Below are 14353 nucleotides of genomic sequence, written 5' to 3'. Positions count from 1 at the left end.
CTATGCTGTAACGGTGGGGAAAAATTACTAGATTTTGTATTCCTGAGTGGGGAAATCCCAATTTATTCTCTAGTAACGGGACCACACATTCACTAGTATTATTACTGAAGAATTCCATAAATTTTATATCTTACTCATACTCTCCACTGTCCTTATCATCCACAAACTTCAAGAAAAATGAGGAGAACAAATATTAAGCAGTCAAAAAAAAAGAAATCTTGTCATTTGTGACAACATGGACTGACACAGCATTATGCTATGTGAAATCAGAGGAAGACAAATACTGTATGATCTCACTTATATTTTTTAAAATGTTTTTATTGAGAGAGAGAGAGAGATAGAGAGAATGAGTAGGTAAAGAGTAGACAGGGAGAGAGAGAGTCCCAAGCAGGCTCTGCGCTGTCAGATCATGACCTGAGCTGTAATCAAGAGTTGGACAGTTAACTGACTGAGCCACCAGGCTCACTTATATGTGGAATTTAAACAAACTGAGCTCATAACAGAGAAGAGAAAAGATGATGCTTGCCAGAAGCAGAGGGTTGGCAGGGTGGGAGAAATAGGTAAAGGTGGTCAAAAGGTACACATTTCCAGTATAAAATAATTAAGTCATGGGGAGGTAACGTACAGCATGGTGAGTATAGTTAATACTACATTGTGCATCTGAAAATTGCTTAAGAGAGGTCTTAAAAGTTCTCATCACAAGAAAAAAAATTATGTAACTATGTGTGGTAATAGATGTTAACTAAACATACTGCAGTGATCACTTTGGATTACATGCAAATATCACATGATTACATAATGCTGTACATCAATTATACCTGAATATTAATAATAAAAGAAAATATCCCTGGTCTAAATTAAAAGTTTTAAGAGACCCAAAAAATGGGGCAAAGAACCCCACAAGTGGAATGCTAAAAAAATTGAATACCATGTTTACTGTTTTCTTACCTCAAAACAAAACAAAACAAAACAAGGGAGTAAATGGATTCTAAAACTATAATCATCAAAGCACTTAAAAACCCTCAGACTTCCACAGGCCTAAGTATGGCAATACTTGATAGCAGAAGAGCCTTGATAGCAGTAAGATAAATCCTTTTTTGGACCCACAAGTTATCTCCTTAGGAGTTAATAACAGACTACCTTTTACAAGTGGGAATTTCAGTTTAAATCTTAGGTTCTAACCTTTTCCCAGCTGATATGAATGAATATACTTTAAGAGATTTGCAACTTTATCACAAACAAGTACGAGCTGCATTTTGAAAACATTCACCAAAGAAGCTTCTGAATGATTTAAAATCTGTGGAGTTTTGTTCTTCTGGAAAAGATGCCACCAGAGAAAATTTGTCACTGAGTATCACGTAGAAAGGAATTGATAAGGTATTAACAACTGATTTAGCAGTAAAATTTCAAGGTGTTGTTCAGTAGATTCACATTTCCTAACTTAGAACGACATACATCACATCCTTCAAACTACTATACATCCGTTCCTTCTGAGGGATTCTCCAGAAGATACAGACTTCAAAAATGAACAGCTTTTTCCAAGATTAATTTTCTGATTCTTCAGTAGTCTTTTCTATCTATCCCTTTATTACTAATCACCACCAGTCCTGTCTATTACAACTAATGTGATTTCTCATCTTTATCCTATTGTTTTTGACTCCCTAAGATCTCATTTTGTCACTTAAGGAAAAACAAAACTCAGGTTTTTCCGGACCAGAGCTACTCTTTTTTTTAAGTTTATTTATTTTTTTGGGAGAGAAAAAGATCACGGGTGAGGGAGGTCCAGAGAGTTGTGGGGGGGGGGGGGGGGGGAGGGAGGGCAGAGGATCTGAAGCAGGCTCTGCACTGACAGCAACCACAGAGCCCAGTGCGGGGCTTGAATTCACAAACCATGAGATCATGACCTAAGCCAAAGTCGGACGCTTAACCAACTGAGCCACCTAGGTGCCCCTTTAGCTACTATTTTAAATTTAACAGATCACTGAATCCATTATCCTCTGTCTGATCTGAAAAAATTTAATATTCCTTTAAATATGTCAGAAGGTAGCTTCTCTTTTAATGGCCCATTGTATCATATTATATCTCAGCTCTGAGCCTTGTGAAAAAAATGTTCCTTGATCTGACATCATCAAAATGCTTCTGCTGATGTCATTACAATCCCATCATCAAGGCCTATTCAATCAGAAACACACTAATACTGGGGCTATCCTGTTTCTGATAGTCAGAGCTTGTTCTCTTCGGAGACACTTCAGCCTAGTTTGCAGAAACTGTTTTAACTTTAGCCAAGGAATTTGTCCATTTTAAGGAACATAAAACTGACTCACTTCTGTCATAATGAATGAAACTTATATTAGCCCAAACTCCCCACCAGGGAGGGGCAGAGAGAGTGAGACACAGAATCCAAAGCAGGCTCCATCCACGCTTTGAGCTGTCAGCACAGAGCCCAATGTGGGGCTCGAACTCATGAGCTGTGAGATCATGACCTGAGCTGACGCTGGACGCTTAACTGACTGAGCCACCCAGGAGCCCCAAGGAATTTGTTCATTTTAAGGGACATAAAACTGACTCACTTCTGTTGTAATGAATGATGTTTATGTTCCCCAAACTCCCACCACTAGGATACTACTTCTTATGTGAACATAGGGTTTACAGGTGCCTGCTGCACACTAATTTACCTTGTGTATTTGGGGTAACTGTTAGGGATTTTCAGATTTTAAAACTACCACATCAAACTGTTCAACTACGTTGAACTACGCTGAACTATGAAATATGTTCCTGGTGGTCTTTTGTTGGAAGGCACTGACACACTTAATAGACAGGTATTACTATCCTCACCTTATAGTTATGGAAACTCAGTGAGGTTAAAGGACTTGCTCAAAGTCACACATCTATTAAGTGGCAGAAACCAGTAACAGAATCTAGATCTGTCTGACTCCAAATTCTAATTTTTAATCACTAGTTATACGACTTCTCTATATGTTCAGTGTTGTAATTCTACCTGTAATTCTAGCTGCCCACTTCAAACTAATTATTTATTCACTACTGCTGAGAAAAATGTCACATTACCTCTCAATATTCTAACTGACCCCTGTTAACAATCACTTTACTTTTAATGGCAGATTTTAAAATTTAGGAAAAACTGAATTCCTTTAACATAGCAAACTGTGGACTTTATAGTACTATTTATTTTCTCTTTGATGCATAAAGATGATACTTCAAGACAAATAATTAAAAAGCCATATTATGAATTCTTTCTCGCTTATATTTTTTCTTAAACTATACCAGATATTGATGACCACACCTTTTTGAGTACCAGGACCCAACCTAAATTTAGTAGTCTTTTTTCTCTTTTATTGCTGTATTTATTGATTCTCTAAACTGGGGATGTCCGATTTTACAACCCTATGCTGTGCAACTGGCAATAAAAGGAACTTAAAAGAACAAGTAAAATCCTATATGGATTAATTTCATGGATAACCAAATTATTACTTCAGAATTTTGTAATAATGGATGTATTAAATATTATATTCTCAGTCCCTAGGAAAGACAAACTACTTTTAGATATCTTCTTTAAATAAATTAGTAAGTAAAAGTAAATAACTCTTATGAAGTATTCTTACGGAATATGGAAAAAAAAAGTACTATAAACATTTTTCCTTACTCCTGCCTACTTTATTTTTTTTTTAATTTTTTAACTTATTTATTATTTGATTTATATCCAAGTTAGCATACAGTGTGTAACAATGATTTCAGGAGTAGATTCCTTAATGCCCCTTAGCCATTTAGCCCATCCCCCCTCCCACAACCCCTCGAGCAACCCTCTGTTCTCCATATTTAAGAGTCTCTTCTGTTTTGTCCCCCTCCCTGTTTTTATATTCTTTTTGCTTCCCTTCCTTTATGTTCATCTGTTTAGTATCTTAAATTCCTCATATGAGTGAAGTCATATGATATTTGTCTTTCTCTAATTTCACTTAGCATAATACCCTCCAGTTCCATCCATGTAGATGCAAGATTTCACTCTTTTTGACTGCCGAGTATATATATATACACCACATCTTCTTTATCCATTCATCCACTGGTGGACATTTCTGCCCACATATTTTGACTGCCTACTATAGCAATTTAACTTTACTGTAAGGCTTTGTTTTATTGTATAGATTTGAAGTTAAGATAGGTTAATTGAGAGTGATTACTACATTTACTATGAAGGCAAGGAAAACAGCTTTTAGATTATTTGACTATATGATATTCAGATCATAGTTACTCACATGTCAGCTTCAAAATAGAGTCTACATCTTTGAGAGTATATATTGGAAGTAAATTATATAACTGATAGGTATAATCTACTGAAGTTCCTAACTTCTCTTAATCATGTTAGTAAGATAGAAAGGCAAAATCTGAACTGATTAGATATACTTGAGAGTGATAAAATCAGACTATTTCACATGCCTAGTTAGCAAGATATTAAGATTAATATTTGGTTTCTAAGTTCTCAGATAAACGATTAAAACAGTAATATTCAGGTACACCTGGGTGGTTCAGTTGGTTGAATGTCTAACTCTTGATTTTGGCCCAGGTCATGATCTCCTGATTCATGGGATCAATCCCCATGTCAGGCTCTGTGCTGACAGCATGGAACCTGCTTGGGATTCTCTCTACTATCCCCCTCTGCCCCTCCCCTGCTAAGTAAATAAATATACTTAAAAACAGTAATATTCATTAAATAGTTAATTATTCAGAAAATGTTGAGGATTAAAGACTAGTAATTTAACAAAAACTCATGAACATATAGCTAACATCTCCTGCCATCAAATACATTACTGAATGTGTGTTCACTTGAACCCTTCAAAACTATCTTGACTCATGTCCATCAACAGATGAATGGATAAAGACACAAAGCAATCAATATTGCTCAGCCATTAAAAAAGAATGAAATCCCACCATCTGGAATAACATGGATGGACCTAGAGGGTAAAATGCTAAGTGAAATAAGTCAGAGAGAGAAATACCATATGATTTCACTCATATGTGGAATTTAAGAAACAAAACAAAGAAAAAAAAAAAGAAAACCGAAAACACTCTTAAATATAGAGAACTGATGTTACCACGGGGAAGGTGGAGAGGTAGTTTGAGTGAAATAGGTAAAGGGAATTAAGAGTACACGTATCACCCGAGGCGCCTGGGTGGCTCAGTCAGTTGGGTGTCCGACTTCAGCTCAGGTCATGACCTCACCATTCTCGAGTTTGAGCCCCCCGTCGGGCTCTGTGCTGACAGCTCAGAGCCTGGAGTCTGTCTCAGATTCTGCGTCTTCCTCTCTCCCTCTGCCCCTTCCCTGCTTGTGCTCTCTCTCTCAAAAATAGAGTACACGTATCATGATGAGCATCATGTAATGTACGGATTGGTAAATCACTATATTGTACCCCTGAAACAATATAACACTATATGATAGTTATACTGGATTTAAAAAAGAAAAGAAAAATATGACTTGATCCAAATTCAGGAATATGATCTTTAATTGGTGCTGTGGGTAGAACTGTGTCTCCCTAAAAAAGATATATTCAAGTCCTAACCCCCGATACCTAGGAATGTGACCCTATTTGGAAATAGGGTCTTTGCAGATGTAATCAAATTAGACAAGGTCATCCTGAGTAGGGGGGCCCTAATACAAGAAATGGTGTCTTTGTAAGGTAAGGGAGATTTGGTGCCAAAAACACAAGGAAGGCACATGAAGACAGGTATAACTCAGGGGGATGCAACTACAAGTTGAAGAACAGCAAGTACTAGTAACTGCCAGAAGTTGGAAAGAGGCAAAAAAATCCTCTACAGCCTTCAAAGGAGCACGGCCTTGCTGACACCTTGATTTCAGACTTCTGGCCTTCTGAACTACGAAAGAATAAACTTCTGTTGTTTAAAATAATCCAGTTGTGGTACACTTTGTTGTGGCAACACTGGGAAATTCATAGAGTGGGTCAAAATTCAAGAAATCAACAAAGTTAATACAGCATTCCTGGTTCTCCAATCTTTTGGAGAAATCCTCTTTATTATTTTTTATTGGCTTTTCTTTTCTCCCTGAAGATAGCTATTTCTTAAGGATCAGTCCTTTGGTTTTAGCTCTTATATATTTTTTTTCCTTGAGATTCATTCAGTCACTGCTAAAAGAAAAAGACTCAGGGGCGCTTGGGTGGCTCAGTTAGTTAAGTGTGACTTCAGCTAGGGTCATGATCTCGTGATTCATGGGTTTGAGCCCCACATCCAGCTCTGTGCTGACAGTTCAGAGCCTGGAGCCTGGAGCCTGCTTCGGATTCTGTGTCTCCCTCTCTCCCTGCCCCTCCCCTGCTCATACTCTGTATGTCTGTCTCTCTCAAAAATAAACATTAAAAACAAAAAGTTAAAAAAGAAAACAAAAACAAAAAACCGAAACTGGAAATCTTCAGTCTTGATTTCACCAATCTTCCTTTTTCAACTGCTTTGTAGCATAACATTACTTGGACCATCACCCAAGCATAATTAACCAAATTGACCTTGTTGGCTTATTCTTAAAACTAGGTTCCCACCTTCTTCCAATGATTTTCAAGTTATAGTAACTGAATTTCATAGACTCCTACCCATTACATAATTACCAATATTTTTTGTACCATTCACTAAGAAAAAGTAACTGTAAAAGATTAATTATAATAAGACATTTCTATTTGGATAATATGAAAAATTATGACAAAAATCAATGAACTTAAAATGTTATCACTATTTTTCTAGTCACCTAGAGGTCTCTAACCTTTCCCATTCCCTCAATCCCTATATTCAATATCATCAGGTAGTAATGATTCTCCCTTTATGAAGTCTCTCAATCTCTTAATATCCATTATCTTTATAGTTTTACTCTAAGCATCTTCATTCATAGAAAAACAACTAGTGTAACTGGTTTCTGAGACCGTCTCTGTCTAGCCAACCTCCACTGCATACCAATACTAAATTAATTTTCCCAACTATCTGTAAATGTGTTATTTTTATTCCCTTTAAGGTAGACTCCTTATTACCACTAGGATAAAATTCAAACTTAAATGGCCTAGCTGTGACAGACACTGTTAGTTGCTCACAATATCCATTCTCCAATTTTGTTTGAGGCAGTTATATACCCAGTGAATATACATCTTCTCAAATTCCCTTATAGCTAGGGAAGACCACATGACATAATCTGGCAGAAGCTTTTTAGGGATTTCTGGGAACATCTGTGCTTTTCTGACACAAGCACTGCCCCTTACTAGAATATGAGGCTAAAGATGAAGCAAACATCATGTAACCATGAAGCAATAAATTTATTGATGAAACTGACCAACTAAGGATGGTGGATTATAAATATACAAGGGATACAAATATACAAGGAACCTAGGCCAATGATTACACTGTAAAGCCACCATACCAGTCCTGGACTTCCTACTTCTGAACACTTTATGTGATAAAAATAAAATCCTGTTTGGTCTAAGCCACTTTGAAGGGATCTGTTATCTGCAGTTGAATGCAATCCTAACTGAAACTTGTGTTTAGACTCTTCACAATATGCTCAACTGCTCATTTTGTCTTCTCTCATTATTTCCAATACTTGAAGGCTTCCATACTTTATTCACATTATTTTGCACTGAATTTGCCACTCACCAAACATGCAAAGGTCTTCCACACCTCTGTGCTTTTATTCATTTTCAAAGAAATGTCATTCCCTTTCCTGGGCAAACTTGTACTTACTAACTAAAACACATCTCGAATATATTAGTGTTAACTTGCTCTTTCTGTGGTGAAGCCTTAACACTTTGTTCATATCTCCAGCCTAGTGCTAGATTTACACATCTGCTTTCTCAATTAGACTATTAAATCCTCAGTTGCAGAGACTATGTCTTTTTTATCATGTATCCCCAACGTTTGGCACATGGTAAGTTTTCAGTAAATATTTTGAGAAAGAATAAAACACTAACTGGATCTTTAAAAACTGGTATATTTTGCATTGAAAATAATTCACAATTCATATGTAACATAATCTGCCTTTATCTCATCAGAAATCGTTTAACTATTCTCTCTCGTTCCCAATCCATAACTTATAAAAAAAAAAAAAAAAAGTACTAATAGCATCTAAAAAAATCCAGTTATCATGTTTTATTCTTTTTAATGTTTCCTACAGGATCCAGCACAAAACTTTGATCTAAAAGATACTTAAAAATGCTCATATTGACTTGAAAAACACAGAAAAACATCATGAAACACACAGAAGACATTATACCTATAGAGGAAGACTGTGGACTAATCAGAAGGTCTTCTTGGACTTGTTCGCTTCCCGGCACTGTCTGCTGATCACTCAGTGAACTCTGAGATGCACTGACAGGCTGAGACACTTCCTCATGGACTTCCTCATCACTTAACCTTTCTACTTTGACCCGGACATCTTCTTCGGTACCCAGTGGCAAGGCAGTTTTTGTGCTCTCACAAGTCACATAATCAGCCATTCTTCTACCTGTCTCAGATGGGCCGGGTAATTCTAAAGTCCGGGTATTTTCTACCTGTTTAGACTTATCAGGCTGAATCCTTCGATCAATTCCAAAAGGAAAAGTCCAGGGAAAAGCTAAAGAAGAGTCAACTGGTTGATTTCTATTTTCTGAGTAGGAAGCTGAAGAATTCAATACCTGGGGAGAACTTGTCTGCGTGCTACACTTCACAGGACTTTCAGGAGACATAACAATGTAGCTTTTGCGCTTTCTCCGGGATTCTCGGCAGACAGGAATGGTTCTTTCTACCACACTGCACTCTGAAGACACAGGAGAAATACTTCCATCTCGGGAAGTAAAATTGCAGTTTGAGTTATTTTCTTGTCCAGCATCTAGACCCTTTTCTGATTGGCTGTTGGGTGTATTCCATAAAATGCTTGATTTCATGAACTCTGAGCAGGTGCTAGCAACACTGAACATTTGCATATAGCTGGCTGCAGCTAGAACATCAATGATATTTTCTGTGTTAATTGACAGAGTGGCTGTGTACGCATATTCTAAAAGGGGTATAAAGCCAGTTACTGTAACATGATGCAAATCCAACACATTCTTGTTCTCATCCTCTGCTTGGCCTACAAGTTTGGTGCGAAAGAAATCACTGCAAGCTGCTAGTACCACCTTATGTGCCCGGAAGATTTTGTCCTGGACACGAATAGTGATATCACAAAAATGTCCATCATTTCGCAGCATATTTAGCTTTCCAAGCATTTCCTGGCTGTGGGAAGAGGAGCTATGAGTAAATGTTTTCACACCCATCTTTTCCTTCCTCTTCTACAGATGCTCTTCAAGGATGCAAATGAATCAGAAATGTCCTAAAAAATATATAAAATAAGCATTAATTGATAGTTTAGTGGTTGAAATAGAAGGTGGCTTACTTTATTTTCATGTAGCCACTGTGTTAAATAAAAAAGCTGAAGGATGGTAGTGAGAAAGTTCAAGGTAGAGAATATATTATTTTCTCTAACATTCCCCCAAACTCTCCTATCAGTGGAGTCTGTGAGCTAATGTTTAAAGGAGCTGGATAGTTTTAAATAATAATAGTTTGTATATAAGACAATTAAAGAGTGCTTTCTATATGTCAGACACTGTTCTAAATGCTTCACATTTGATAATTTAGTTGATTGTCATCTCTCTGTCAAGAAGTACATCATTACCCCTGTTTAACAGAAAAAGGTTAACTATCTTGCTAAAGTCAGAAAGTTATTAAGTGGCAGAGCCAGGATTCAAATCCAGACAGGCTGGTTCCACAGCTTACCCTCTTAACATCAATGCTATATATATACTGCCTCTCTTAGGCTATGAAGTGAATAAATATAGGTAGTTAAGACTTCAAGTTTTAGAATGTGATAGGTCTGGATTCTTTCCTCAACAATTCCTCCATGGTTATTACAGGATTAAATGAAACAATATATACTGTGGTTAGCACAGCATTTGGCACTTTGTGAATGCTCAACAAATGAAACCAGTTATTATTGTTGTATTATTTATATTACTAATACATTAATAATTTATTTATATTACCAATACAATGAAACAACCTTTCTGGAAGTAAATTTATTTTAAAAAATGGTTAGAAATCAATCAGTTGATTGGATTTTCCCTTAAAAAAAGAAGTTAGTTTTGCCTTGACAAGATTTCACATTTATTTACTAAAAATACAAAAACCTGATACTCTCAAATAGTTTTAAATTAGCACATCTAATAACGCTTCAGTTTTTATAGCACTTTCTCCCTAACCTCTTTTTACACCCTCTATGTGAAGTCAGGAAGGCTTATATTATCCCCTTAGTAAAGATAAGAAAGCTAATGCTCAGAAAAGTTATGTGACCAATGAATGACAACCAAAGCGACGATCTGGATCCTCTGACTCTTAGATCACAGTACTTTTCCAGTGTAAAAAAATATCAACAATGTACATCAGTCATTTTATCTGTGATAAATAACTTTTTTTTTTTTACTGTTAGTACTAAATAAATGCAAAACAAAGCCAATTTGGAGAAATACTTATTGTAAGTTGTCTCTAGATAAAAGAAGATTTCAAATGCTTCAAAAATACAACCATCAATTTTAAAAGATGCTAGAGATGATGAATCTTTAATGGACCTGGAAAAATGTTTGCTTCTGAGTATTACATGAATGCACAATTACTGACATAGAGTGAACACTCAATAGTAGTTATTATTATATATTTAGTGAAAAACGTGATGAAAGAGTATTTGTATCTATGCCACACACACAACGCAAGAGAACATGAGGTCTTAACCTGAGATTCATGAGTTCCCTAAAGGAACTGTATACAGATCCTTCTGAAACTGTATACAGAATAAAGTATCATATTCAAATGGAATGTTCATCATCTTCAAAGGAATCATTGGTAGGAGTATGGATATTTATTCCCTCTGGTTTTATTTTTTTTTTTGCACATTAAAAAAATTTTTCTTAAAAAAAAACCAAAAAACAAAACTCCATCATACTGCTACAAAACCAGGGTTTCAAGTACTCTTGGTTAAAACTACGAAGTCATACAGAGTAGGTCTACTTTTTCCTTCCCCTTGAAAAAGCCTTCAAAAATGAAGATGGCAATCACATTCCATTCTTTCCTATGATTTCTGTTCTTCAAAGATCCCTAGTCCCTTTAAATGCTCCTTAAAATTTGCTTGCTCTCCTTGCTGTCAACAATCTTCACTTTTTAATGTTCCTTTAAGACTGGTTCCCAAGGGGGTGCCTGGGTGGCTCAGTCGGTTGAGCGTCCAACTCTTGATTTCAGCTCAAGTCATAACCCCAGGGTCACGGGATCAAGCCCTGCGTTGGGCTCTGTGCTGGGCATGAAGCCCGCTTAAGATTTTCTCTCCCTCTGTCCCTCCCCAGCTCTCTCTCTCTCAGGAAAAAAAAAAAAAAAAAAAAAAGTGTTTTTCAGAACTGTACACAATATGGCAGGTATGGTAGGATTATAACTGAGCATAACTTTACTATTTTTACCTCCTTGTTTTGGGCACAAGTATTAGTAAGACTGAATCAGGATTCTAATAGTCAAATTATAACCAATTTTATTCACATTATTGAAACCTTAATAGTGGATTCAAGAGATGTGAGACACTTTATTACATGAAGGGAGGTACACAAGTACAAATAAAACACTGTCTTTGACCTCAATAAGCTAACAGGCCTCATGAAAAAGACATGTTCCTAACCAAGGTACAAAAGGTGTGCAGCATCCACCAGTGAAAGCAACAAATGAAATAATTCTGAATGTACAAGGTAGAAGAGGCATCACTGAGGATAGGGCCTAATGAAAGTAGAATTCTTCCAGGTGATAAAGCATTTGAAAGGAGTTCCAGGCTATCATGGGATCACACAGTGATCTCAATGACTGACCACCATCATGATGTGCCTCCCTGTGCAATCTATGCATTGTATTGGAAAACGTTAATGGGCACCGTATGACATTCTAAATGTGAGCATGCACCTGATACTAATATAACACTGTATGTCAACTATACTGGAATTAAAATAAAAAGTTTTAAAAAAATGTGAGCATGCAGAAGGCAATGTCAGTTCAAACATCAAACAATCCCATAAACATCCCTTTGAATGTTCTATGCAGATAAATGTGTATGTGAAGGAGAAAAAAGAAAAGAAAAAACCTAAAGCTTTCCAGTTGAATAAATATAAGGCCACTGAATATTCTAACATGGGAAGACAAAAGGTTCAATCTGAGACTCTTTCTTGTCTGATAACAGAAAGGATAAAAGTCATAAAGCCCTTTGTCAAGATAGCCAGGCAAGGCCACTGAAGTAATTATCTGACCATTATCAAAGATGAGTTCAAATACAAATCTACTTTATACACCATTCCCAAAGTCAAATAACCACGACACACTAAGCAGCTAAAACTGGTCTAAGCAAACCACTGTTTAATGTTTAACATACTTGCTGATTTCTCTCATAGGAATGAAATGGAGAGAAAGAAAATGGGAAGACTATATATAAAGTTTTTCTTTGATTTGTTGAACTATAGTAAACTGCCTTCTTTAAAAGCCTGGCTATAAAGAGTGCTTGGTTTGATTGGGATCATGTGGTTCAGGGAGGAAAGCACATGCCTTCAGAGCAAGTGACATAGTCTTAATCCAGGGACTATCTGCATGAACAAAGATGTCGAAGGCAGAGAATTAAATGGCATTTGGAGAGCATGTGCACGGGGGTCTTAAAATGAAACCATTTCAATATTGGTTTGGGTAGAGGCCTCAGATACTGCTGGCCAAAGTGAGATGCAAGTCCACCTATGCAATAAGGTAGTAGAAAACAGTCTTTCAACTTTGAGTTATATTCACCTACAATGTTCAAAGAGTTAAATGTTACAAAAGGATTTTTGCAGACAGTCATCAGTGTGCTTTGAGTTCCAAACCCCATCCTACTCCCTCCTACTCTTCTGCAAGGCAAATGGGTTGAGACATGTTTGCTCTTTGTCTTCGGTCTATGGAAAATGTATGTCACACTTGAAAAAAATCTAAAGGGTAGAAGTCTGATTTAAAGTCTGGCCAAGACTAGGAAGTATGCTTATCATCACCCAACAGTATATAAAAGCAATACAGTAGAGTGGTTGAGAAGGGACTATGGAGCCAGAGTGCTGGGTTTGCATCCTGGCACTGCCTTTATGTTCAGTAGGCTGGTGACCTTAGGCAAGTCACTAACCTGTGCTTTTAACTTCTTCAACAGTAAAAAAAGGATAACAGAATCCACCTCAGAGATTTCTGAGGATTAACTGGTCTAATATATGTACAGTCCCTAGCAGAAAATAAATGTTGTATTAAATATTAGTTGCTGCTGCTGCTTTTACTACTATTAAAGATCTTTTATTCTTACTCAACCCTTGCCTCTCTCAACCTGAAGAGGCCAGAAACCAGTTAGCAAATGAAAAGGAATAAAAGGACAAAGAGGAGAAAAACCGAAAGAAAAAGGAAGCCAAACAAACCTCACATTTCACTATAGGCCTATGGTACAACTGAGGTGGGAAAGGAGGGAATCCTTTAACTCGAGTTAAGTTTACTCGTTCTTGAAAATAGTCAATTCCTGAAAATAACCAGAAAAGACTTGCCCTTCAAGGAGCCGAAGGAAGAACTTAACATCACAGAATACACTTAAATGGACAATGGAAGACAAAAATAAAATGGATTATGAGTAGCTTCCACAAGTTATGCTTGTTCAATGTAATGGTTACACATATAAACTACAAAGCCTGATATAGCTAGCTGTATGGGAAGAGAGGAAGATGAAGATTAGACTGGGAAATGCCTTGTATACCATGCATTTATGATATGCATCTCCCAATACATGTCTGTGGAAACTGAGTCTCACGATAAATTCTATAATAAAAAAATGACATGGACTAACATATTTTGGAGATACTGCAATATCATATATTGTGACAAAACTTATGATAAAACGACACTATTTGAAAAAGTCATCCATAATATGGATACTTTGGAAGCCAGAGAGTATAACCTGAAATTTTTATCAATTACGTAATTCTTTTAAAGAAACTTCTCATTTTCCCGTGTGTATATGTATATGAATATGTATGTAGTTATAGATTAAGAGCTCATTCAAAATTCTTGAATAAAATATTACTTAATTCCAATTTATACTAATGTAGAATTCATGCAGCACTTAAAAGTAATAAAATGTATTTGTGTAATAGTTTGCAATTTGAACTAGTAATTCAGAAATAGTTTCCTTCCTGCCCACCCCTCCCTTTTATTCCAAATCCCTGATGAATAGCATACATGCTTATGAAAGCAGTAAGCAGTAGTTGCTAAATCCTATGTG

General features: G+C 36.4%; 1 protein-coding gene across 2 annotated transcripts in view; it reads right to left on the bottom strand.

Annotated features, from left to right (window-relative positions):
• The window catches only part of ZBTB44 (zinc finger and BTB domain containing 44), a 71390-nt gene that overhangs the window by 23444 nt on the left and 33593 nt on the right, over nucleotides 1-14353 (bottom strand). For both annotated transcript variants that reach the window (XM_060605244.3, XM_060605245.3), the window contains exon 2: nucleotides 8267-9340. In XM_060605244.3, coding sequence (XP_060461227.1) covers nucleotides 8267-9284 — 1018 coding nt within the window. In that variant the 5' untranslated portion in view covers nucleotides 9285-9340. The remainder of the gene's footprint in view (nucleotides 1-8266; nucleotides 9341-14353) is intronic.

Source organism: Panthera onca, chromosome D1 (genome assembly GCF_046562875.1).
Source record: "Panthera onca isolate mPanOnc1 chromosome D1, mPanOnc1 haplotype 2, whole genome shotgun sequence".
Taxonomy (NCBI): Eukaryota; Metazoa; Chordata; class Mammalia; order Carnivora; family Felidae; genus Panthera; species Panthera onca.
Note: the sequence above shows the minus strand (reverse complement) of the source record. Positions and strands in the feature narration are given on the sequence as shown.